Source organism: Eufriesea mexicana, unplaced genomic scaffold (assembly GCF_001483705.2).
Source record: "Eufriesea mexicana isolate 0111107269 unplaced genomic scaffold, ASM148370v2 scaffold798, whole genome shotgun sequence".
Taxonomy (NCBI): Eukaryota; Metazoa; Arthropoda; class Insecta; order Hymenoptera; family Apidae; genus Eufriesea; species Eufriesea mexicana.
The window spans coordinates 1293903-1318231 of NW_016908980.1; the positions used below are offsets into that span (position 1 = coordinate 1293903).

Sequence of the window (24329 nt, forward strand, 5' to 3'; positions counted from 1 at the left end):
GGGTGTCATTTATTAACACGGTTATTCCTCTGTCCCCATACTGCTAAAATTCCTAAAAATTACTGAAAAATCAATTTTACGGAAAATAAATAGACATACTCCATTTTCTAGAGATACAATCTCGAACGAAATTAAGGGATGAAGAAATTTTGATCGAAAAATCGCCCACCTTTGAATTACCATAACTTCGTAAGAAAATATCCTACGACTCTCATCTTAGACTCGTTTTAAAGCTCGAAATCTCTAACTTTGCACAGGTAAACAGAAGTTTCTCGGAAATTTTTTCTCCTTAGAGACCACAGCGAAATTCTAAAGTAGTCTTCTTCTGAAAAATCTATCAACTTCGAATTTCTCCATGGTGCTTCATAAATTTTTCCTGGCACTGATTTTACAATACACGTGTAAAAGGAAACCTCCTTATTACAACCACCTTCTAAAATTCGACCTCCAATTATTTTTCACCGAGTTATTAATTATTCACCAATGAAGATGGTGTCAAATTTTCTTCTATCATCCCTTCCTCTAAAATTCATTAAGACCAACACACGCAAAAAATAGCGTTGTATCGTAGGCTCGAGGACCCTAAAGGGAGAGGGTCATCAAAGAGAGAGCCAGTGAAACTGAGTGGACGAGACAAAAACTATCCATCGGGAAAATATTTGTCGATGAACAGTTCACCGATGGGTCTGCGATATTTTCGAAGGGGTGAGGGTAGGTTTAAGGAAAATTAGGGAAAGCGAGGGACCTCTCAAGGGAGGGGGATCCTTTCTTTCTTGATAGAGGTCTGAAGAAGTGTGGAGAGGCGTTTAGGGTTGTTTCGAGTTGTCTTTTCTTGAATAATATACACAGTTACTACTATAATTCGGTGAATGGGTTAATATGCTATGACGTGGGAGATTCATCACTTAGATAAATTAGACGATTATGCTAATGAAAGGGATCAACGAGTGGGGGTGGAATTTCTCGCGCAGCGTCACGACGCTTGGATCACGGAACACGTGTGTTTTATCGATAACAGTCCGCGGCCGGGCTGTTTGCCCGGTGACTCGATGAAAATGCCACATGCTTAAATAGCCCGATTGATCGATCTACAGAGATCCAGGAACGTACGACGTAGCGTTGCAGTTCCCTCGTCGACGTCACATGTATCTCGAGCCGTGTGACGTATCACGGATACAGACGCGAATAGAAGCGAGATCAGAGAGGGTTAATTTTAGCCACGGATTAATTAAGATCCCTAAATTTTGCAACATTTTCTGTCGGCCCGGATGGCCGATGATCGTCAATTAAAAAAACCAGACGCTCGTCAGACGAGCAAAGATCGGCTCGCTGCTTCTAGCCATTTTGTTTTAATTATTTACGTCCCCATGGGCGGATATAGGGCTCTAATTAATTTTCCATTTAACCCGTTCGTGGGAGTACGAATTATTTTGATTACAGCGATGGTATCGCTGATGCGAATGTTTATTTGCGCAAACACGCGAATTAGATTTGCGTTGCGGATATGGTAATTAAACGTCCTTCAATTACGATTGCAATAGGATATTATGTAACTAATTTGTGATTTTTGATGCATCACAATATTTTAGTGCGAAAGATTTTCGTATTTGGTAAGCTTCGAAGGTGTAGCTAATTAATTTTGTTTTGTCTTTGGATAAAGTTTCTCGAATAATTATGTCTTCTCTGCTGTTTCGAAATTCATTAATTCAACGCGTTTTCGATATACGAATATATGAATTATTCACGAGGATTGTATAAGTTACGAATATTATAAGTATGTATATAAATAAATATAATAAATACGAGTGTGATAATATACAAATTATTCATGGGATTTTTGGGAGCTTGAGCGAAGTGAATGATTAAAATATTCCCCCCAAAATACAATTTTTCAAATAAATATCTCTTCCTCGATATTTTATAATTAAACTATAACGCGTCCTCGATAATCGAATACCTCTATTACTCACGGGAATCACATGAATTATACATATAATAAATATGTATATCGATGAATATAAGGATAAATGAACATAATATCGTATAAATCACTCGTGGATTTTTTGGAAGCTTGAGCGAAGTGAGTGATGAAATTTCGTATTAACATCTCTTGCGCGATTTTTCGCGATACGTTAAATCAACGAAACCTCGATAATCGAATGCCTGAATTACCCACGGAAATTAGCGTTGCAATCCAACACACGAAACAGCGTCCCGATCACGACTCGTTACGCATAATCGCGTTTATTTCCGGTACATAAACGCGGTTGTATTTCCGTTTCGTAGCCGCAGCACGTGTTTCCGATGCACAACAACAACTTACCACGCGGTCGAAAATATTCCATAATCGTAAATTTCGCGCGAGTCGCAAGCAAGGTTGCACAAAAGAGAGAGAAAAATAAGAGGAAAAAGACGTGGGAAATAATAAACAACGAAACAGGAAAATTTCTCGGAAAATTCCACACCTGTTTTCGTCGTATCGCTACACTCTAGAAATTTCAGAATCGTTGGAAAGCGCGAAGCAATGAAGATTCTCTAGTTTATGGATTTCCTCTATGGGCTTTCAGAAATTTCGCGAATGGGAAATAATATACGAAGAAACAGGAAAATTTCTCGAAGAGTTTCACACCTATTTTCGTCGTATTACTATACTCTAGGAATCCTAGAATCGTTGGAAAAACGCAAAGCGATGAAGATTCCCTAGTCTATAGATTTCCTCTATGAGCTTTCAGAAATTTCGCGAATGGGAAATAATATACGAAGAAACAGGAAAATTTCTCGAAGAGTTTCACACCTATTTTCGTCGTATTACTATACTCTAGGAATCCTAGAATCGTTGGAAAAACGCAAAGCGATGAAGATTCCCTAGTCTATAGATTTCCTCTATTAGCTTTCAGAAATTTCGCGAATGAGAAATAATAAACGAAGAAACAGGAAAATTTTTAGGAAAATTTCACACCTGTTTTCGTCGTATCGCTACACTCTAGGAATCCTAGAATCGTTGGAAAAACGCAAAGCGATGAAGATTCCCTAGTCTATAGATTTCCTGTATGAGCTTTCAGAAATTTCGCGAATGGGAAATAATAAATGACGAAACAGGAGAATTTTTAGAAAAATTTTACGCCTGTTTTCACCGTTTCGCTACACTCTAGGAATCCTAGAATCGTTGAAAAGGCATAAAACGAAGAAGATTCTCTAGTCTATGGATTTCCTCTATGGGCTTTCAGAAATTCCGCGAATGGTTCGCGTGAATGATGCAGGGGAGATTCAGAGACATAAAATTGTTGCAGGGTGGTTCGTGCGAGTCGTTGTCGTCGAAAGGCGGAGCCCTAACCGGAAGTGACTCCGGGGTGCTCGAGCTGAGCGACAGCGGCGGAGGAGGCCCTCCAGGGGAATGGGACGCGGTCCCAGGCGTAGTCAGACAGTGCATCAGGCACCTGGAAAACACTGGCCTCCGGACGCTCGGCGTGTTTCGGGTGTCGCCTTCGAAGAAGAGGGTGAGACAGGTGGGTCTTTTACTGGGTAATTAAATCATCGTCGAAACGATTATACCTATAAATACTGTGTTGTCATAATACAGGGTGGTCACTGAAATATTGGAGGATTTGAAAAAGTCAAAATTTGTTCATTTCCAATCTTTCTTGTCTTATAATATACCATTCCGTCTTTCAGTGAATACCCTGTATATGATTTGAATTTTCCATGAAATATATCGTGTTCTTCTGTTGGGTAATTACTTTTTCCCCATGTCACTATCATATAGTACGTAATATATTCGCAAGCCAAAGTAATTAACCCCATTTTCCGAATTTTCCAAAATTGAAGTGTCAGAACAGTTGACCGATGCTCAATTTTCTACATATAAAATAAATTTCTAGTTTTCTTTTTTTTTTTAGAGTTATTAAATTTTATAAATGAGCGACTATAGATTGAATTCTAATGAAATTATAGTCGGAATGTTTTGAAACGATATTTCAAAATGAGTATACGCTTTTCCAGCTGCGAGAAGATTTCGATTGCGGTCGTGAGACAAAGATCGGTCCAGATCAATGTCCCCACGACGTGGCAGCCCTTCTGAAGGAGTATTTTCGAGATCTTCCTGATCCTCTACTCTGCAGGGACCTCTACCAAGCCTTCGTCCATACGCAAAGTAAGAATAAAGCGAACATGGTCTATGACAGTCTGTCTCTGAACCTGGTAGAACGTCTGCAACCCCGTAACAAGTCATAACTGAATCATCTCAGAATAAATCCGACACTTGACTTTCAATCTATCGTCAAACCTCTCGTATTAACTACATTATTCGACTCAGTCTCACAGACAATTCTGTGAGTAAATTAGACGATAATGTATAATTATAAAATACTACTATTGTTATTGTGCATATATGAAATTAATAATTCTAATTATTCTACGCTATATTTCTCTATCTCTCTAATACTCTTTGTCTCGCACTGACACTATCTACTCTCTATTCTTCTATGACTGACTCCTCCCCATAACAATCACCGAGCACTCCAACTATAAGACTATCCTCTCGTCCATGAAACACTCATACTTCACCGTCTCCTGAAACCAATTCCACAAATTCGAGTTCCAGTTCCAGAGCGAAGAAATGGAAAGCTTTGTTGGCTCTCCAAACCAATTTCTCTATTCCCCGCTATTATGTCATCGAGTTCTCTAACTTTCGAGTATCACATCGGAATAGTTGGATAGAGAAGAGAAATTCGATATTAACGGGAAAAAATTCAATCCAGAGTGGTCTCTGCACGGTATTCGGGGTATTCGTAGGGCCGAAAGGACAGAGCTCGGATAAATTTTCCATCCTCGACATTGACGCACGAGTTGTCCGCGTGCACTGAAAGAACACCCCTGTTCCCCGCAGAGATCCGGAACAGGCGACTTCAGCAAGAGGCACTCCAACATCTCGTTCAGCTGCTGCCTACGCCAAATCGTGAGACGCTCTGGGCACTTTTGAACTTCCTTAGCGTGGTGGCGGCTAACAGCGAAGATCAAAAGAGCGAGACAGGCGAGTGGATACCGGGGAACAAGATGGACACGACCAACTTGGCCACGGTGAGTGCCATCCGCGACTCGGATCGAGACCTCGTCCAAAAGCTTTCGGAACTTTGTCGACGTCTGGCCGAGAGATTTTAATTAAGCACAGGGGATTAAGAATAGAGACACGTGGGGTTGATCGCTGGTAGGATGACTGGAGTTTACGTAACAGGTGGAAAGGGATTCTTACCCCAATTGGCTGTCATTGTAATACTTTTTGATTCTTGGACTTTGTTTGAATATATATTATATACGATTAGGTGTAATTTTATATATGTCATTGTAGACATATATGAAGAGAAATTCATTCGAATCTTTCCTTTTGGCAATTATGAGAAACACATACCTGCCTTTGGAAAAAATTAATGTCAATTCATATTGAGATAGCTTACTTATCTTCAAATAAAATTATTATTTATTTAGGATACCATTGGTAGGGATCGACTAGAATAATATTGTTTCACTGAATAGAACAAAAATAAGTCTTATTAACCCTTTGACTGCCACGCCGGAATCACATGTTTCCCTCAGGGAGCCACGAGAGTGCACAGCTAGATGCAAGATTTGTTCTAACATTTTTCTGATGTTCTAATAAAAATTTTTATTTCAAAGTATCTTCTAATTAGTAGTTGTATTCAAAATGTACTAATTGTCAATCTTCATTCAATGTTGTTCAATGTAGTTTAAGTAGCTCAAACGCTTCGGTCACCAATGAACACCATGAACTCACAGGAGAAACCATGACCGGTCATATATGACCAACGTGACAGTCAAAGTGTTAAGAATATCTTTGATATTTGTACCGTGATATTTATCGTGGTTGTAAATCAAAAATTAAAATTGGGAAGAAATAATTCTATCGCCTATTATAACAAGGTAGAACAATTTTTAACGAAGCCTCGTCCTAATTCATTTTTCGAGTTAATATATTTTGAAGACCAGGAACATGTATGACCGAGGACACTTTTATAACCACTGGCACATTTATACGACTCTTGGAATAGCTCTTGAAATATTTAAAAAGCGTTAACCCCGAAGACTAATATGTTGTTAAATTGTGACGAGATCTGATTACTAGAATTGACCTTCGTTCGATTTTTTCCACAAGGTATTCGCTCCAAATATTCTGCATTGCGTGAAACCAGGCCAAAGGTCCGAGGTGTCCGCAGAAAGGGCGGAAGAGAGGATGGACGTGATAAACGTGGTGAGAGCCCTTCTGGAAAATGCTGCGACGTTATTTACGGTACCAGCTGCCCTTCTGGACGAAGTCTACCTGCACATGATGGACACCCATCCGGCTGATTTGGATCTCGCCCTCTCCCGTCGTTCCGAAGAGTGAGTAGCTCGAATGGCCGTTCTCTATCTTTAATCTTCGATCCCACGGAGTCCCTTTGTCGAGTGTTCGAAGGAAATTCCTGAACGAACGACGACTCGATTTCATTTGATTACTATGGCAATGTTAGCTCAAAATTCTTCGACTTATCTTCTAATCAAAATTACCAAGCAGTAGACCTTCTCTGGAATGAAATATTTTTACCCAAATTTTTCTATATTTCTAAGTACTCTACATCCCTTACACGATCGGAGATCTAATTGCGATCATTCTACTCATCTTTTCTCTGTCAAAGAATCCTGCGTCTTTTCGAGCAGATTTTTAATTCGACCGGGACTCCGTGGTCGCATGGCAGAAAGCCAGCGAGGTTCGCGCGTATGTCAGTCAGCAAGTGGCCGTGGATAAAGTTGACAGCGAGTTTCGTGCGGTTTTTCGCAGGCAATGCGGAGACGAGGTGGACCCGTGCAGCGAAGCCGAAACCTTCTCGGTGGAAGAGACGCTGACGACGTCGACGACGACCACGGCCGGGACGACCACGTCGACCAGAAAGGTAACCGACACAGATCCAGCGAAATATCCACTGTTTCTCAGTGTTGCTCTGACGTCTACACGATCGAGGAAAGATATGGCTAGATTTCAAAGGGGCTAAACTTCTTCGATACCTTCGACGTTTCTATCCCTCCTTTTCTGTTTCATGAACATCTTCGAACGTTTCAAATTCAACTTCTTCATCGCGATTTTTATAGTCCGAGTCGTTTTATGGAACATTGAAGAACTTTTTTAATTAAAAGTCCAGGTAGCGTGTCGTTTATCCGAGTGTAAAGAGGTCGTAGGAAGTCTTACTTTCTGACTCTCTGATCTTGCAATAAATTTTTCGTTATTAATTCTATTCGATCCAAAGGTCAAGACCAAGAGGTAGAAGATTGGTCTGTTGATTTATTAACGAAGTACTGTGACTCGTGGATTCTCCTGTCACCTGAACAGTCCCTAGCAAAGGGCTATAATTGATCCCAATGGGATCCGAATTTGTTTAAACATCCACTAGATATACACAACCAATAGGAAAACAAGCACCCACTAAAACACACAACGATCAGAGAAATTTTCGATCACCAATAACACTCGCATCAAGATTGACACACAAAACTCAACCAACGTCCATTTTAAACCCTAACCAGGTCTACATCGATTAAATTTGATTAGATTGCATCCTGTAACACTGACTTGTTAGCGTGACAGGCCTTACAACCCTGCGAAACTTCAAATTAGAGTCGACAAGTAGAGCGGCAAAATATCTACACAGAAAAAATAAATAAATAGAATTTTGGCAATGAAACGGTGTGAAAATCGATTAAATTATGATCATTGAAGGTGTGGACCAGAGAACAGTGTCTTCACCAAACGGCCGGAGTAGGAGGAGACATAGGTCCCAGGCCGAGACGGCCAAAGAGGCCGGGAAGTCGGCGAAAAGAGGAAGGCAGGAGCAATAGCGTGGACAGTGGATCCAGCGAGGATCCGGCTGACCCACGGAGAAGGTCCTCGCCCATGGTAATCACGGCCAGTCTTACCATACCGATGTCCGGAGCGTTCACGTTGAACCTCGACGATCCGGACATTCCTTACATCGAGGAGGCTCCGAAGCAACCCAGTGCGCCACCGAGGAGGCAGAGGCAGCGATCGATTTCCGGTTGCAGCGAAGGTATGCCACAACATTTGCCAATTGCGTGTCGATATCCCCGGTTCAAAGTATCCTAATTTATTTCTACACCTTTCGTTCGATTATCCTTTCACCTCTATACTCGACAAGCGACTCCTGATTACCATTTGCTATCAGAAAAATCGTAGAAATCGATAATTAATTTTTAAGTTCGAAATAACCTACGCTATTCCTGCGACAAGAATGTCAGAGCTGTCTAAATTCCCGCTCTTTTATTCTCAATACATCGAGGCGATAATTGGCGAAATAAAACTAGGAAGGAAACGAGAAACGAGTACATTTGCAAGATTTCTCGGTCACAGGTGGAAGGCACGGAAGCGACAGTGCCGTAGGCTCTTCCGCCACGTTGTCCGGCGATCAGGCGCCAAGTTCTCCTCCGTCGTGGGCGTCGTCGCCACCTGCCAGCCCTGACAGCGCGGTCACCGCTGTTTCCTACATCCCCGACCAGCAGGCCGTTCTCCAAAGGGTGTCGTTCACCACCTCGAGCGAGGTACGCCAAGTGACCAGGTCGAGCAGCAGTCAAGACACGTCGAGGAGCACCGCGGCCCCGTACACGCCGAGCATCACCAGCATCGGTGGTGCGGTTTTGAGGTGAGAATCCTGCTCCTCTAAACTATGCCGGCTTCCGTGTGCAGCTGACAGGAATCGGCCGGATGATCTTGATTCGTGCTACTGTTCTGGTATTCGCGCGGAACATCTGGGACAGTTCGTTCACCCCCTCGAATGTAGTGCAACGTACCGTGGTGCATTCACCTTGATATCTCGGTATTAGGTCGTCGTTAGGTTTGCTCGTGCTTCTTGTTGTCGGTGAGATTCCTTTTTGCGGTGATTCGGCCGATCGTTATTTATCGGGTTTCGCCATTTTTACGCGCCAGTTGCTCCTTTTAGCCTTTGCTTTAACCACTTTTATTAGCGGTCTCTCGTCGGTTATCGTCGAACAAATACGTCGTTGGGTTATCGAATTACTCCATCGCGATAATCTTATCTGGAAATTCGATTCCTTCCTTTTATCAGAGCCATCGTCGCGAAAGCGAGTTCCCGTAGTAAAAGTTTCACCGCGAGTAATTCCATTTACGAGTCTTTTTTTCCCCCGATATCGTTTCCCAATCTAATTTCTTAATTCTGTCTACCGTTACAGCTTTTACCGCGATAGAGTAGCTAGTATCGTAGTGCCCGGGATCTCGATTTAGATATGTAGACGGATCTTCCGGGCTACCGTTCAACGTTCGCTAAGATTTCGATGGATCAGATCCACCGCGCCTTCTTGCAGGTCGAAGACCGCCGACATCGAGAGGATGCTGCACATCTCCAGACCTGACACCGGCATCGCGATGTCGCCGCAGAGCAAGACCAGCTCTACGACCACTTCCTCGGACAGCAAGAAGTATACCAAGAGACGTTACACGGACTCGAGGCATCAAACCCGTCATATCCCCGACTCGGACACGCTGGCGGGGAAAAACACGGTCACGGTTTCGTCCTCCACGTCCGTCACCGTGTCCTCCTCGTCGTCGGTGGCCGGCGCGCAGAACCAGCGAACTGGGGTGCAGCCGGTGTGGAAACGACGGGAACTCATCTCCAGCGCGCCCAAGGACAGGGAGGGCTTCTTCTGAACATCCCTGTGCGCGGTCGAATCGAACGCTGCGGGATCTCGATGGATCGTTTCCCTCGCAACTCGTTTGAAAACCGTTCTGTCAGGGAATTTTCTCGGTTTTCGAGAAGGTTGAATCGGGTTGAAGGAGATTCGAGTATTTCGGCGAAGAGTTATGTTCCACGGAGGGTGTTTCGTGGTAGCGAGAGAGAATCGGGTGAAGAAATTCGCGCAAACACGTGGTCTACTTGATTAATACATTTGGATAGAACGCGTGCTTAAATATAGCTTGAGGAACGCGAATTGACAGAGAAATAGTTTCGATGAAATTTGGATTGAATATACAGGGTGTTCCATTTGAAGATTCGCACTCGATTACATTAGGGTATCTTATAATTGTCATAAATTATAGGTAGATGTTTATTTTAGTACATTTCAGGATGAATAAATTGATCTATAATAATTCTGGTCTTTGAAGATCAACCAAGGTATATCATTGCTAATAGAGAAACAGTTCCGATGAAATATAAAAGAGCGTAAAAGACGAGACGAAGATCAAATAGATCATACAATTATCCAAATTTTGCAGCAAACTTAAAATAAAAATTAGTACAATTCGTTGATGTATAACAATAATTCTGCTCTTTGAAGATCGACCAAGGTATATCCTTGCTAATAGAGAAACAGTTTCGATGAAATATAAAAGAGCGCAAAAGACGAGATGAAGATCAAGTAGATCATACAATTATCCAAATTTTGCAGCAAACTTAAAATACAAATTTATACGATGAAACACCCTGAACGATACTCTAACCGATCTTCTCACTACTCGAATAGCACTGTCAAACTTCTTAAAGAAATCGAATTAAATTATAAATACCGTGCCTTAATTCGTTAATTAAATTCTTAAGGCATTGCATATCGTACGACCCCATTCTCATTGGGAATACTCGAGTATACGAAGAATCTGCGAATCTTTGACACTAGCAACGTACAAGGGAATATCAAGAAACTCTTTCAACCTGATTACAAGCTTTTCGTTCTCAACGAGCTTCTCGTAAGCTCCGATCGCGTTGATCCGAAAAGGGACCGAACGGGGTCCGAAGCAAGCGTACGATTCGATGGCGAAAAGTGTCCGCGAAAAAACAATATAGTAGTCATGTACATACAGACCAACGTACAAGGGAATATCAAGAAACTCTTTCAACCTGATTACAAGTTTTTCGTTCTCAACGAGCTTCTCGCAAGCTCCGATCGCGTTGATCCGAAAAGGGACCGAATGGGGTCCGAAGCAAGCGTACGATTCGATGGCGAAAAGTGTCCGCGAAAAAACAATATAGTAGTCACTGCCGATCAGGCGTGGCCTGGCAAAGTGTTCCTCGACACGATTCTCGCTTTGGAAGCGGGGAACCGTGTGTTCGACGTATCGTGGGGTGTCTATTGGTTCCTAGACTACCGTCCTCGCGCTCGCAAAGATCTCCGTGACGAAACGCACGACCCTCTCGCACTCTTTATCTCTCTTAATCCTTCTCTCATCGTACACACGTCTCCTCTCGTGCTCGCAGCGAGGATTACTCGCAACGAGCTCCGGCGAGCCGGACCAGGAGGCCTTTCTACCTTGCGGTTAATTTATACGGGAAAACAAATGGAACATTGATCTTGTATCTACGAACGTAACATTCTAATGTAGTAGCGACACGTTAGTAGCGATTTGTAAATTATTTTTATTACTCTAGACCCGAAGGATTCGTTCGAGTTGGTCGACGGCTCGCGAAGCAGCCACGCTGTCGCGATCAACGGCATCGATGGAATCCTCGACGAGCCAAAGCTAAGAAGGAAGACTAGTCTCGGGTTCCTTGAACTCGTGTCGGGCCATTCTATCTCTCTGGATCAGCTTCGATGAAACGAATGACAAGTCTCGTCTCTCTTTCTCTCTCTCTTTCTCTCTCTCTTTTCCGTCGAGACGGTGGTTCGTTGATCGTAGACTATTATTTTTGTAGAGTTACAGGTACCTAACCGATATCCGGTAGTTTGTGATCTAGCGATGACGAATCGGAACAGCTGAACTAATCAATTTTGTCTCTTCTCTTTACTTTCCTTCTTTCGATTGGTCCTCGTGCACGAGAAGTTATCTTGAATGAATCCGTGTACTGCCGTGAGGGACGCGTGGCCCGAAAGACGCTGTTGTTCGTCGTTTAAGTTTTCATTTTCAGTCTGTAAGCTAATAAATGAAGGTTAATTTTTTTACCATCTCGAGCAACCTTATTCCCGCTTCTCTCCCGGGGAATGTGGATATCAATGGAATATCGTTCGATGAAAATAAACGAGGAATTTCATAGTCCTCGTGCACACATCTGTGATCCTATCTTTCTCGCGTGAAACGGTGACGTAGAGAGATATCGGGATTGGAGGTTTGTAAATATGAAATTGGAGTTTCGATTCGGATCGTGGACTCGTTCGTACGAACGAAGCATGAGATAGAGGACTTGCAGGTGATCGTGAATCATAGAAATTCCTTTATTATCGATTTCCTCGCATACAGTCCTCACGCGATTCAACGTCGTACTGGTTGTTACAAAATTCACCGAGACGCAGAAACCTAGCGACTCGAGACGATCGTTCTCGTCTTTCAACGGGTAGCAAAATGTGCAAAAGAGTGAAAACATGAATTTCTTTTTTTTTTTTCTTTTTCTTCTATAGCTCTGATTACGTTTGCTGCGCACGCGTAAAAACCCGCGTACCGACCTCACTTTCCAGTATCGTTTATTACGTCCCTGAAAGGCAGAGTTAGAATCACGCAAGCTCTTTCTCGAAATCCAGGAAATTTTTTCTTTTTTTTTATCAATCTTTCTTCAACGCCATTTTTTAATCTTCTTTTTTTTTGTATTTTTCAACTTTAACGATTTTCGTAAACAACAGTGACGCTCCTTACGTCTCGGTATTTTTAATATTGAACACACAGTGAGATAGATTCTTTATCTTTGAGATATATTCCGTATAAATTCGGGAATTTTTTGAAAAATCAGTTCGTCGAAGCTATAAATAAAGCTTGGACCATTAAAAAATGCTGCGAGAACGGGTAATACGATGCTGAAAATTGCGAATGGTCGGAAAGTTGTGAAATTCTTGATCTAGCAAATTCTTCGACCCTTTTCCCGGTCTTCATCAGTGGATATCGAAACAATCCTTGCGTAGATCTTACGAAAAGACACCGAGCTCGTGTTATTCGTTCCGGCAAATAGTGTTAACGATAAAAGTAAACGCAAGTGCATCTGTAGGTATACCGTTCAAGGTAATTACTCTCTACGAGACAGAAATGCGAACTTAAAAAGGAATCATCTTCGAAGAGGTGTCTACGAAAACACAATTTGATGGACGTCGCGTTAAAGTGACAAATTTTTTCCCGGGAACAAAAACAAAGAGAAAAAAAAATAAATAAATGGAAATCTACCAAAAGTCACCACGTAACTCTTACAAGAATAATCGGGGAATAAATTTCGATCGAAACAAAACTTCGACTCGGTTTAAATAAATAAGCGTCAACAACTATCCACGCATGGTTCTACGCGTAAAAAGGGGGAAAAAAATAAAATAAAATAAAATAAAATAAAAATAAAAATTAAAAAGGAAACCATCGGACTCATGCGTCAATATCGACCCTCGAATAAAAATCATAAATAGCTCCAAAACTATCGACGAAAGAAGCATAAAAAAGGACTTCCTTTGAAAAAGAATAGTGTCACGACACCAACAGCAACGGTAATAAAAAATAATATTAATAATAATAATTTCTAACGAGTAAAACGAGTTTCTCTTGTTCGAGACCAATGACACGAGCGTAACACACCTCACGTGCCTCGGAGTACCGCGCAACATATACATATTTATATATTTATATATAAATTTCTTTCGCAAATATTTATATATATATATATTAAAACAATCGCTAAAAAATATAAATATATTTATATATTTATATTCGTATATATAACTCTCGCCGTTTCACGGCTAGCTGCCTACGCAGGGCTGGACGGATGCGACGCAGTAAGTATTTTATTTATACTTCGTTCCTCCAACGAGGAAACGAGTTGAACCTACAATGCGACGAACAAGGAGTGTACAGAGAAAAAAAGGAAGGTTAGATTAAACAACAGAGGACGGAGAAAATATAGTGCGTGAACACGAAGTGGGAGAAGGGGAAAAAGAAGAAGAAAAAGGAAGATAGGAAAACGTATCACGTATCCTGCGACTTGCATGACGCATGGCGATGTTATTACTGGAACGCGGTACTTCCTCGTTTCCTTTTCACCATTTTCCCGTTTTTCCCCATTTTTCCCCCCCTACCCTTTTCTCGAGTTCCTCGAGTACATCGAATGGAGGTGCCTGCCGTTCCTCGCGTCGTTTCCACGAACGCGAGACGTACCGATTGTCCCAAGAAGAATTCAACGGTGAAAAGAATGTCGTTCGTAAGTCCGCGTCGGCCATCTTGGATTTTAGCATCGCTTTGTATTCGCTGCGAGCGGCTTCCGTAATTTATTTCTCTCGTGCGAGATAAATTCAACGACTGTGGTATCTTTTGGAATGAAGGATAAACACGAGTATATTTGCCCGGTCGATAGGAGAAGAACGCGAAAAAGGCCCGGGACTCGGGAACGACGAAGATCGATTTCGTTAAGTATTCCATATTTCTGCAATAAATACTTCACATACCTCCGAATTAAATATTTTACACGCGAGTATAGCTTCGATAATCGGACAAAGATAGAGAATACTTAAAGAAAGAAACGAGATATTCGAAAGGAATTATCGAATATCGGAGAATCGGCACGTTCCAGTAATAACACAGCTGACAAATCGCGAATTTAATTCTATGCTTCTAGTTGTTCGCCAGATCCTCGAATAAGTTTCGATCTCTCGATTTCACGCTTAAAAAACGATAGTTAACAATCTGCTCCAATTTTCTTCGCTCGAGCATTCTATAACGTAATACCCATAGCGTTAAGCGGCTCCAGCCGTGACGTAGATCGATGATCGAACGACGAAATCATTGTCGATCTCTTTTCTTTTTTCAAAAAGAAAAAAGCGTTATCGTTGGTCGGTTTGATCGAGCGCTGTAAATGTCTGGCGTAATTAAAATCCTGCACGAAATACCGGATGTATCCTGGATATCGATCATGGCAATGCCACTTAATTTTCACACCATCGCTCTGCTCGTCGTTCAGCGACGCGCCAATCTTGATCAAACAATTACCAGTTGTCAGAATCGGTCGTTCGAATTCCATTAACCATCTGCGGTCTAAACGTTATTCTATATTCTATACGTTGCGGGACGATACCGCGATCCTGGAGTATTTATTAGCCAGGTGAAAATTTCGACAGACCTTTCATCGGCTTTTCATCTTTCGTGCAGGAATTCTAATAGAGATATATCGATAGACATCGCTGTGAAATTCAAATTAGAAAGGAAAAAGAAATTTTTACAATTAAAATTCGCACAGACTGAAACGTAATTCAAACAATGGTTTGAATTTAAAAAAAAAAAAAAGAAAAAAAATGCCGATGATTTTGAAATGCAAAAGAAACAGAGGAGTATATTCCTCTGGTATCTAGTTCTCATAGTACTTAAAAAAATTACCTCGTCCGAGTAATCGATACGGTTCTGAAACAGGCCGGACCTCCCGACAGTCTATTGCGTGAAGCAACCAGACCGCAAAGGGTTAATTTCTTCTTGTTCACGGCTGGAACCGCTGGGAACTTAAATCGTAATCTCACCGAACACGACTGGCTGATTCTCTCGATCCTCGACCGATCGAGCGCTCTAAATCCGTCAGCGTCTCGGATATCTTTAACACATCGCGACTTCCAATTTAATACCAATTTCGAATAAAATAAAATAAAATAAAATAAAAGTAAAAACCTTAAAAATCCTCGATAAATTACAACCTCGCGGTCGTGTTGAAGAACGCGATCGCGAGAAAAGGAGAAAGAAAGAAATAAAATGAAGGAACCACGCGCAAGGCACCGTCGAAAGCTCTCGTGAAGCGGATCGAGGAGAAAATTCTGCGGGGGTGGGTCGTAACCTCCACGGTCCCCTTTAAATCAGTATTGTCACGGCAGCCATAAATATCGGCGTACGTCAGACGACGCTGGCGCCTTGAGCCGAAGGTTACAATGCTCTCGAAGACGTCACGACGCCATTGGAAATTGTACTCGGAGCAATTTCCCTCCCCAGTTCCTCGATCACTTTCGACAGGGTTTATTTCCTACGTCCTCACGGTCGCCCTTCCATCACGCGATAAGACTATCGGGCCTTTCGTTCGCAACTTTTTAATCCGACATCGCGACGGAGTGCTTTCGATCCTCCTCGACCAGGCGTCTCCCCGGAGGTCCTCGAATAATCGACCAGACCGAGAAATCGTCGAGGACTTACGGCTTCCAACGATACACCGATATATACTCGTTCCTTATCCACAACCTTATAGCTCTATCTTTACAATTTATTTATCCGTCTCGATGATATTCTTCGTCAATGAAAGAACCTTCGTCAACGAAATATCAAGCGAAACGAAATTTCGGTTACAGAGAGCGAACGAGTATTCGCGGATAGACGCTGGTTAGACACCTTCGGTGTTTCGGTGGAAAAGTGTGCGAAAAACGGAAACAAGGCGGGATAGTCGAGTTCGACAAGCATCGCTACCTTCTCCGGGAGTATTGAAAAGCTGGTAAAAAAGTTCGCGGAGCCGTGGTCCGCTTTCGCGATAGAAAAAGTCCGTGGAACTTGCCTCGTCTCGTTCGCGAGCGAATTGTCGTATCGTATCGTTTCGTTTCGTTTCGCGGGAATGCTTGATCGACGAGGCGTGGACAAAGAAAAATTGATCGAGGCTCGCGTCCTCGCCGAAATTCGCGGAACGAGCAACGCTTAAACCTCCGTCGAGTGCGTTTGAATTCGCACTTTCTTCTGCGAGCCGTTCCTCGAAAGCGTTGGGCTGTGCGCTGAGAAGCCGGGATTGTGAATACCCAGCGGTTTTGGCTTCTTCAAGGAGCTGCGAAGCGGCGAAGCCGTGCTCGTCACGCTTCCGGAAGTCGCCACGGACGCCATCGAGCCGTTTCCGGCTCCGCCGACGTAAGGCTTGCCACTGGCGTCGGTCATCGAGATGCTGCCACCTGAAATTACAGAGCAAAATACCCCTTTTTTAAATAATATTCTCTATAACACTTTTATGATAATTAATATATCATTTGTTATAACATTTCACTGGGAAACGAAGAAATTTCGCATCCCTTTCGTATCCTTTCATGGACGAAGATTAGAAAATGGTATGCAATAGGGGTGGTCAATTTCGTTATGTATATGATGCACTATTTTTCTTAAAAATGTGTCGTGGAAAAGAAGAAAATAGAAGAATTGTCAATGTCACGAAAAATCGCTTCGCGAGAAACCTGTTTGCTATTCCTAGTATGCAAGATGTCCCAGGTTTCAGGTGCCAAATTTATATTTATATTTATCCAACATCTCCTTCTCGTCTCTGATGCACTGACAGAATTTGGTACCTTAAATCTGGGACACTGTGTGTGACGAAATATTATTCGAAAGTATCATGTTAAAAAATTGTAATTTTAATTTTTACGTGGGATTATCTTCATTCCGAAATTGAAGCGTGACTTGGACTAGAGTCTTGTATGTTACCGTTGCTGCTATTTATTTGAGAACAGGTCACGTTATAGAGTGCGACTAATTAAACGAAGAAACCGGTGTAGTAAAAGCTGACAAATGAACGTTGAACAAAAAGGATGAGAAACTGCGGAAGAGATAAGAATTGGATTATTTCGCGTGCTTTCACTTCGTGATAGCAGAGGAACATGTTTCGAAATTGATTGTCGAGCGGAACGCCCGTCATGTTCCTCGTTCCAGTGCACTCGATTAAATTCTACCATCGAACTCCAGCTAAGAAGATTAAACCTCGATAAATAAGGAAGAAACTACCATCGATATACTTCGAGTACGTTTGAAATAAATTTTCTGTAATAAATTTCTGAAATACAGAATTTTCCTGGACATAATAATCAGAACGGAAGACAAAACGTCGAGTTGTCGAGTTTCTTGCGAGTGTTAAACTGTTTCAACTTTTTCGTGGACGAGTCGCAGTTAATAAGGATGTAAGATCCGCATGTAATTACTAATTACAACCAGGACAAAATATTACGTAAAGCAAGCAGAACATCGTGCACTGGCAATTAGTTGTGGAATTTCTCATTACAGCAGGATGTCGAGGATCATTTTTTAAACACGATACGAATTGCTCTAGAGGTATCTCGACAACTTCTAGTGTACCGACTTACGAATAATCGTCTCGCATTGATGAATTTATTTGTTTTTCATTGATCAATCATTCAGGAAATATCTGGAACATGTTTACAAATGCAATCTTTTAACCCTCTGCACTCGACGATTTTTTGGCTAGAAAAGAGTAGAAATTCAAAGATTCTCTACTAAAAACCTGACGATACTTCTTCGAGCAGTAAATAAAGAATTGTATAATAACAGAATTGTAGAATTATTTGATTTCGATACCTAGCACACTGTTACATTACTTTAAATTTGATATATTAAATAATATCGATCTTCCAAATTTTATGAAATGATGACTGAAGATCACCTCTCGAGTGTAAAGGGTTAAATCTATGAGATTATCGTAATTTTTAATCTTTCACTTTAATCCGAACAAATAGAAAAAGAAAAATAAATTATTTGCTTCGAGTGTAACGCGTGGATCATTAATGGATCATTAACAAGTTGATTGCTACGCTATATTTGCATATTGCACGCAGGAGACCACAGGAGTATTTCAATTATTATAAAATGTAATGATAAAATAATAAGAAATACGATTATATGGAACCATGTGCTTCTCCATGATGCATTTTTCATTCTGGTGGTCATGGGTGTACGTAGAGCATTTTTTCCCCAGTGTAAAAAATCACTATCAATGATTTTTACATGATAAGATATATCCTAGCAACCTAATAAATATTAAGAACGCGTACAGTGCTAAAATATATAAATTTTTTAAATTAAAATTGTTGATTGTTCAATAATGAACTCCTGATTTGGAAACTGAAATTGTCTAATTAGCTGTGACATTCTCAGCTAATTAATCCACGATGTCCATTCTATATCGACGATTTTAAAAATTCGAGGCACTCTGGTCACTGACGAACTGATGACCACCATGACCTCATCGAAGAAACAATCTCTACTCACAGGTGACCCATGTGATAGTTCTAAGACAAAGCAGAGTAGGAACAACTAAATAAAATAAATACGAGTATCTAACCTGTAAGCTACGCGTTGTTATGTTTGACGCGGGAAAAATCAGGGATCTAAAATGCACGAAAAATTGTGCCTCGCCCGCGATGCAATTCGATGAACACTCGTGTCACGTTGCACGTATGCATTCACGTACGCGGCAGTAATATTTAAGCGCACCTGCGCTCTCGCTACGTGGAAATTCGTGGAGACGTTTTAATTCACCATGGGACACGATCACAATGGACACACAATGGACACACGGGTGCAGTTTCGCACTGTGACATCCGAACGCGAAGTTATTTGAGAAAAAATCGCCCACGCCTCTCTTCCCAACGCGGTTCAAATTCCTCCCTGTTCTATATTTTTACTCGCAAGTAACTACCCCCCTCAAACTTCTCTTATGGTTTCGATACCAAATTTTCTTCTAAATTTTGCAAAATTCTCTCGTGAAATTCTTCTCCGATTTCCAATTTATCTTAATTCGATTTGCTTAATTTCTTTTTTTAAATCTTTAAATAATCATTTTATTTTGATTTTTAAAAAACCTTTGACGAATTTACAATCTATCTTGATTCGATTTGCGCAATTTTTTAAAAAACCTTTGACGAATTTCCAATCTATCTTGATTCGATTTACGCCATTTTTTAACCCTTTACACTCGACGATTTTTTCCATTAGAGGAAAATAGTAATTCGAAGATTTTCTACCATAAAGTCGACGATATTTTTAAAACGGTAAATAAGAAATCGTATGCAAATTAAGACGTAGATTTATTTTACTTCGATATTCCAAACATCGTTGGGTAATTGTAAATTTCATATATTAATTAACATCCATCTTTAGAATTTGATTAAATGGCGACTGAGAGGCGCCTCTCGAGTGCAAAGGGTTAAAAAGCGTTAGACAAATTTTCAATCTATTTTAATTCGATTTGCGTATCTTTATGAAGAAAATTCAAAGATAATTTAATAAGCGTTTAATGGATGCGAGTTTGCTACTTTCCTTCTCAAAACTTTACCCATAAGCCTGCTATTCGAGGCCCGACCAAGTGTTTCCTCGGCCTATTTGGCTCTTCCTTATGTCCGTTTATCTGTTCCTTCAACGATCCTTGTCCCTTGTATTACTTTGTTCCCTCTACACACGCGAGGACCCGATGTCCCGTTCAATTTTGTTGCTCGTTGACCTTTTTCTTCCCAAGTTCCGCGTCGATTCTTCCCTTCCGTTATCCCTTATTTCGCTGCTCTCCCACGTACGATCTCTCTATTTGCTCCCTTCACCTTGACTCCCATCACGTTTCACATCCGAACACATTTCTCCGGCATATTGAGTTTCCATCAGCTGCTAGGCGAAGGTCCTCCAACTTCGCAGCCAAGTGGCAACCTTCTCCCAGAGGGGAAGACCTAAAAAGGGTGTTTAGGCACTCCGCCCACGCACTGCCTTCGTGCTCGACACTTGCTTTCGGGCGAAAAATACTCTCCTAATGAGAGAAAAGAGAAGAAATCTTCACGCACCCAGGAAATTCGAATTCGTTTCAGAGTTATCAATGGCTACTTTTCCAAGTTTCTGTCATGGTATTAGGATTAATTAATTCCCTTTTATCAGAAGAATATTTTCTAAAGAGGATGTATCGAGATCGAGACATTTTTAGACCATTTTGTTGGGACCAAAGACATTTGCAGAATCCTCATTTGGATGCGGTTCTTTTCGAGAAAGAATTTTATAAAACACGTAGGATGACAACTCGTTTTATTCAACACCGCTATGATATAACATTTCCAAGTTATAATTTACATAAGCGACGTATGCAGTAGGTTTTTCTTCATAATGGCCTGCGAGTGACGCGTTAATCTCTGGACATAATCGAGATATTCACATGGAAAATAACGAATACAGAAATTGAGGTATCCTTTCGTCATGTTGTCATTGTAACCTTGAACGTAACCCGTTTAAAATGGCGCGTCAATGCGAGGCCTCTATCGGGACCTAAATGGACGTTTTCCTTCGTTAACCACATAAATGATATTCCGATGAGGAAAAGGCTTTTCCTTTGCGCTGAAAGCTAAGAGCTTTCTCTTTGTTCCATAGAAACGCCTCGCGGTGCATCGTGAAATACGTATATTAATACCCCACGCCAGGAAAATAACGAAATTATAACGAAATCACTATGAAATTACAGCGAAATAACAAATTTCCGCAACCTTGCTAATTTTATTTCCTGTGTCGATGACTCAATTACAAAGAGTTTAATAACCACAGCGCGTTTAAAGGACAGTTAGTCGAATTTTGCTTTATCTCTTCGATCAGATTCTTTCTCGCTGCGTGACGCGAATTTCTAATTTCGCGATATGAAATTCAAATGAGACTCGAAACGCAAATTAAGAAGACAAGTGTGACGAATGAAACTATGGGGAGCACGTGTATTTTGGTGCGGCAACCCTCGGGTATTGCGCAGCCACATTACTGACGTAACTTAACTAATTAAATTCTGCGCTATGCAGAAATTTGTCAACAATTTGGACAATCGTTAACCTAAATATTTGCGGTTGGTGAAATATCTACAAAATTTTTAATCAAAGATTCGTAGATTTTGTAATTAATTATAAAATCGTTAAAACGAAGAGAAGAATCTAATTCGATATTTGACGAATTTTCTTTCTCGATTTTTTAAATTCGACGAGCAAAGAAATTTCAAACCGGAGGATCCAATATCGAAAATTGGCGGGTCTCGCGATACGACATGGAAGATTTACGAATTCTACGAGGCACTGGAATTCCACAGCGCGCTGTAGGAAATCGTCCTGGATCCCGAGATTCAGCCAAACCCTTCTTACTCGCGATTATTTATCGCGGAGCCAATATCGCGAATAAGGGAATTGCGAAACTCCTTCGCGTGCTATTGCGTGAAAAAGGAGTACCAAAATTCGACTTCGTTTCGGGATGCCATACACGCGCACCATTTCGTAATGCTCTGTCCTTTGCTACGAAATATGTTACTATTGCTTCTCACGAAATCTCTCCCCGACCACGCCATTGTGACAGAGGTCTTACGGATGCAAGTGCCCTTGAAATGCAAATGACGCGAGGAGAGAAAACATCTTACACCACACGCCACTAACGATTCGTCGAATATTTATTCTTTTCAATACACCAGCTAAAACAAACGTAACAAAAAAGAAAATAAAAGACAAATGGCGAAGCGCGCCATTTTGAATCTCATTGCCAGTGTCATTCGTAAACATGTTGCTTTCATTCAGAAACACGTTTTGCAGCTTCTTTTGATTAAATTTCGTACACGACAGCGAGATGAAAAAGGAGAGAAATTAATTAGCCATGCAGATAATTAAACAGAGATAACGTGTTCGGTGAACTTACCGTTCGTGGGTTGATGTTCCCGGTAGCCGGGATTATTTATGGTGGCTGCACGAGGATCACCGACAACCCTAATCTTCGTCGGGTCACCGCCTCGTCGAGCATAAATACCCTCGTACACCGCGGTCACCAGCACACCGAAGTTCAGGGCGATGGCTGCCAACTGTAACAGCAAATATCGGATCCTTCCCTCGATAAAAGTTCCAAATCGATCATTTACATGTCGCATATACATACACACACATCAATATAAATTAAAAAACGAAATAACAATTTGCGTATTTTATATGTCCTTTATCTTCTCATACTTTTATCACGTAACATAAACTCACCCCTTATAACAACGTGTGACGATTGACAATTGATTAATCGAATTTCGCAATTTCACGAGCTTCATCGTAAAATCGCGGGGTTTTAATAAAATAGGTGGAACAAAGCAAAACAAATTTCATTTTCCCCCGGAATGACAAATCCGGATGATTAATCGATCAAGAGGGATTTAGAGGGTGCGCGCGAGTTTGTCCCGTGCTAAATTCCCCGTGAAGCCATTACAAACCGGGACGTTCTATTTTTCAAGAAATTAAACTTTGCCGCATTTATCTTTGTCCGTTGCTCTGGTACTGATAGTTATTGGTCGAATCGATTTAGCTAAACGATTTACGCGAACATTGGATCGCAGGTGAAACGCGACGCTTGACAATTAACGAGGGTAGTAAATGATTACCGTTTCGAAAATTCCGCAATTTGACGAGGCTGAAATTATAGGTGTTTACATCGATTTTGTACTCTATTGACGGATAATTTGACCCGGTATAATTAACCACTCCCGGATAAATTAACAATTACCGAGGACAAACAACGGTTTCATTAAATGGTCTGAAAGTTCTCGTCACACTGTACGTTCTAAAATAGATTCCTCGCGAAGATGCATTTCTCGCTGTATTTTTAAGGGAGAAATCAATTTCGCGGGAGAAATTATCGGGGAACCGACGATATTAAAATTAACGTTATCCGTAGGAAAATAGGAAAGGGGTGATTAATTTTAATCGTGAGAGAATTTTAAAAATTCGCGTTTGTTTGCTCGATGGAAATGAACATCCTCCTACGCTTTTAACGTGATCTCTCCACGCGTATTAAACCTTGGAACGGTCTGAAAAAAGAATTTCCAAAAGAAAATTCTTCCTAATTCCCTTCCTCTCTAAGTAAATTTAATAATCGATAAATAAACGTAAAATTTAAAATTGAAACTGCACTTCTAGACCCGCGTTCCTGTACCAGTTTGATGATACAGTTATACCCAAACACTACGGTAAATTTTAATTTTCGTTACTACCGTCGTGGCAATAATTACGTCGCTTAATCTCCCATTTTAATACTGTTACTCCTTAACTCTACCAGGCCATTATTACGCGATTAAGAATAACGAAACGCGACACTGGGGTCCGTGATTACGCAAGAGGGTGATCAGCCCGTTCCACAGGCCATTGGATTAATTAGATTAATTATCAGAGCGAGTTATCGTATCCGCACATACGGTTCCTCGACACAGGTGACACTTTCCATTGTTCAGGAATTGCTAAGGTTCATCCTCATTATTCCTAAAGTCCACCCTCATTGTTCCTAAGGTTAAATAGCCGGTTCTTGTCAGATTATCTATAGGCAACGTATGAATAGCGAGGATATGTTTGCACAGAAGGATGAGAAATTATTAGGATAGCCTTGAAATACCGTTTCGGCGGTCTTATATTCCTCATCAGGAAAAACCATATTGCCGACCTTGTATTCAGGTAAAACACGAAGACACCTTGAAGCTTGACCATCATATACGCCAAGTACCTGAAGTATAGGGGAATAATTCCGTTTGCTTTTTCGTTTGTAATCCCCCTACTTTTATATCTGAAATTCGGAAATTCCAACCAACTACAAATTCGATAGACCCACCGAGGGTCTA

General features: G+C 41.2%; 2 protein-coding genes across 2 annotated transcripts in view; one reads left to right on the forward strand and one right to left on the reverse strand.

Annotated features, from left to right (window-relative positions):
- Window positions 1-10841, forward strand: part of RhoGAP102A (Rho GTPase activating protein at 102A) — a 37703-nt gene extending 26862 nt beyond the window's left edge. The window contains exons 5-12 of the mRNA XM_017899264.1: window positions 3291-3506; window positions 4000-4150; window positions 4886-5076; window positions 6167-6393; window positions 6830-6941; window positions 7763-8090; window positions 8411-8699; window positions 9379-10841. Coding sequence (XP_017754753.1) covers window positions 3291-3506; window positions 4000-4150; window positions 4886-5076; window positions 6167-6393; window positions 6830-6941; window positions 7763-8090; window positions 8411-8699; window positions 9379-9721 — 1857 coding nt within the window. The 3' untranslated portion in view covers window positions 9722-10841. The remainder of the gene's footprint in view (window positions 1-3290; window positions 3507-3999; window positions 4151-4885; window positions 5077-6166; window positions 6394-6829; window positions 6942-7762; window positions 8091-8410; window positions 8700-9378) is intronic.
- Window positions 10842-15260: 4419 nt separating this feature from the next.
- Window positions 15261-24329, reverse strand: part of LOC108546908 (uncharacterized) — a 60767-nt gene continuing 51698 nt past the window's right edge. The window contains exons 5-6 of the mRNA XM_017899203.1: window positions 22382-22541; window positions 15261-16863 (exon numbers count right to left, since the gene is read on the reverse strand). Coding sequence (XP_017754692.1) covers window positions 16619-16863; window positions 22382-22541 — 405 coding nt within the window. The 3' untranslated portion in view covers window positions 15261-16618. The remainder of the gene's footprint in view (window positions 16864-22381; window positions 22542-24329) is intronic.